The sequence below is a fragment of the Pteropus vampyrus genome, unplaced genomic scaffold (assembly GCF_000151845.1).
Source record: "Pteropus vampyrus isolate Shadow unplaced genomic scaffold, Pvam_2.0 Scaffold6, whole genome shotgun sequence".
NCBI classification, from domain to species: Eukaryota; Metazoa; Chordata; class Mammalia; order Chiroptera; family Pteropodidae; genus Pteropus; species Pteropus vampyrus.
In genome coordinates, this window is record NW_011888787.1 from 8,808,324 (window position 1) to 8,810,345 (window position 2,022).

Below are 2,022 nucleotides of genomic sequence, written 5' to 3' on the forward strand. Positions count from 1 at the left end.
AATTATAATATGTTTCAATATGTAAATGCTCAGGCATGACTATGCTAGAGGGTATAGTGATTTTAGATGCTCGCACCTATATATTGAATCATCATGAATGCCGGAGCTACAATGAACTGATTCCAGTGAGTATTGGGTATTCAAATTATTATAAGCGATGTGGCCCTTGGTGACATTATTTCCTGAAATTGTTCACAGCTCTTGATAAGTTCCAAACAAAACAATGTGTAGTATCTGTCCAATTTCAGACTAGTTGCTGTTTTGGGAAAAATTCTCAGTTCTTTACTTTTATACAGAACAGTTCACTTCTGACACTCTGGTCATGAATGTGTGGGGTTTTTGTTTTTGTTTTTTTCTCATACCAAGTGATTCTGCAACGCCAGATTGTTGGTATCCTACAATTTAACTCAATTCTTGCACTATCTCCACGGTGCAAGTTAGATAGTGTCAGATCCCACAGGTTAAGGTCTCAGTCTCAAAAGACCACCTCCTCACCACTTGAATGCTAGCGACAGTAGTAAGTATCCAGGACACCCACAACTTCTATCTTGGCTACAAATTGAAGGTTCCCATGACCTCCTGCCCCTTGTTTTCAATTATTTCTAGAACAGCTCATAGAACTCAGGAAAACACCTATGTTTTCCAGTTTATTAAAGGATATGATAAAGGATGCAGATGAACAGCCAGATGAGGAGATACATAAGGTGAGGCCTGGGAGGGTCCTGACTGCAGAGCTTCTATCTCCATGGAGTTAAGGTACAAGACCCTCCCTCAACGGAGATGTTTTCCTCCACCTGGAGGCTCTCTGAGCTTCCTACTATTGGGATTTTTATGCCTCTCGTAGGTACGATCGCTTAACTACATTTCCAATTCTCTCACCTCTCTGGAGAGTGGGGCTGAAAATTCCAAGCATCTAATCAAGGTTTTCTGTTTCTGGTGACCAGCTCCCATCCAGGAGTCTCCTCATTAGAACAAAAGATGCTCCTAGTGCTCTTACCGCTTAGGAATTTACAAGGGTATCAGGAGCTGTGTGCCAGGAGTCAGGGGCGGGGCTATGTATGCGTTCATTATATGTATGTGTATATATAAACGAAGTTAGGTTCCAGGCTCAGATAATTATAAACAGATTTTTCACTCACATGAATGTTTGGCAGGACATTTAGACCTAGTGTATCGTGGGACAATTTTTCCTTGTGTGGCATCATCTCTTGCATCGCGGAACATCTTATATCCCTAGTTTTAGCCTTCTAATGCCCGTAGTTCTCTCAATCACCGTTTTGACCAAAAACTCCTTATAAAAATTTAAACCCTTGGTCTAAGGGGTGGAACCGCCCCTTCGAGAACTAGTAGTGAAGAACAATATCCCCAAGCCCATGACTCCCTTTTCTTTGCTAACGTTTAATTCCGTTTTAGGGATTACAATCGCAGGTCTCGCCGGAAGCAGCGCCCTGGTAGCGCTCCTAGGCGCCGCGCACAAGCTCCTCTCGGGCAGGCCAGGCCCGCGAGGCCCCGCCCCGGCCCGCGCGTCACCGGAAGTGAGGTGGCGGAAGTAGTAAAACTCGCTCGAAGCGAGGCGGGCCGGGTTCTGTGGGCTCCCTGGTGGGATGGCGGACGAGGAAGAGGACCCTACTGTGAGTGAGCACCTCTGTTCCAACCCGCTCTTTTCTTCAGTCCCTCGGGTACAGTAGCGGAGGCCGAGTTCGGAATCGGGTCTGTTTTCCTTAGTGAGTTCAGCGGAGAGAGTCGGGAACTACCCGCGGTGCTAGCCTTTCCCTTCGATTCATCTTTTTAGTACGTGGGGCAGGACGTGAAGGAAGAATAGGAAAGTGGCGCCTTCTCCTTTGCTCTTGGTCCATATCGGCCACACACCCTTTGTAACGCCTAGAGAATCACCAGAGGTCAAAGCTAATAATTATTAGCGCTCATTATGAACCAACAGTTTAACTGCTAACAGAACTATATACTTACTGTAAAGTATGGACCGAAAGTCAGGGAGCCTGCATTTCAAAATCTGTATTTTCC

At 45.7% G+C, this 2,022-nt stretch overlaps 1 protein-coding gene across 2 annotated transcripts in view; it reads left to right on the plus strand.

The window, feature by feature from the left end:
• Nucleotides 1-1,548: 1,548 nt before the first annotated feature.
• Nucleotides 1,549-2,022, plus strand: part of TAF13 (TATA-box binding protein associated factor 13) — a 7,232-nt gene continuing 6,758 nt past the window's right edge. Inside the window, exon 1 of one of the 2 annotated variants that reach the window (XM_011367945.2) lies at nucleotides 1,549-1,679. In XM_011367945.2, the coding sequence (XP_011366247.1) occupies nucleotides 1,605-1,679 (75 nt within the window). In that variant the 5' untranslated portion in view covers nucleotides 1,549-1,604. The remainder of the gene's footprint in view (nucleotides 1,680-2,022) is intronic. The other variant, XM_011367954.2, reaches the window with a different exon arrangement.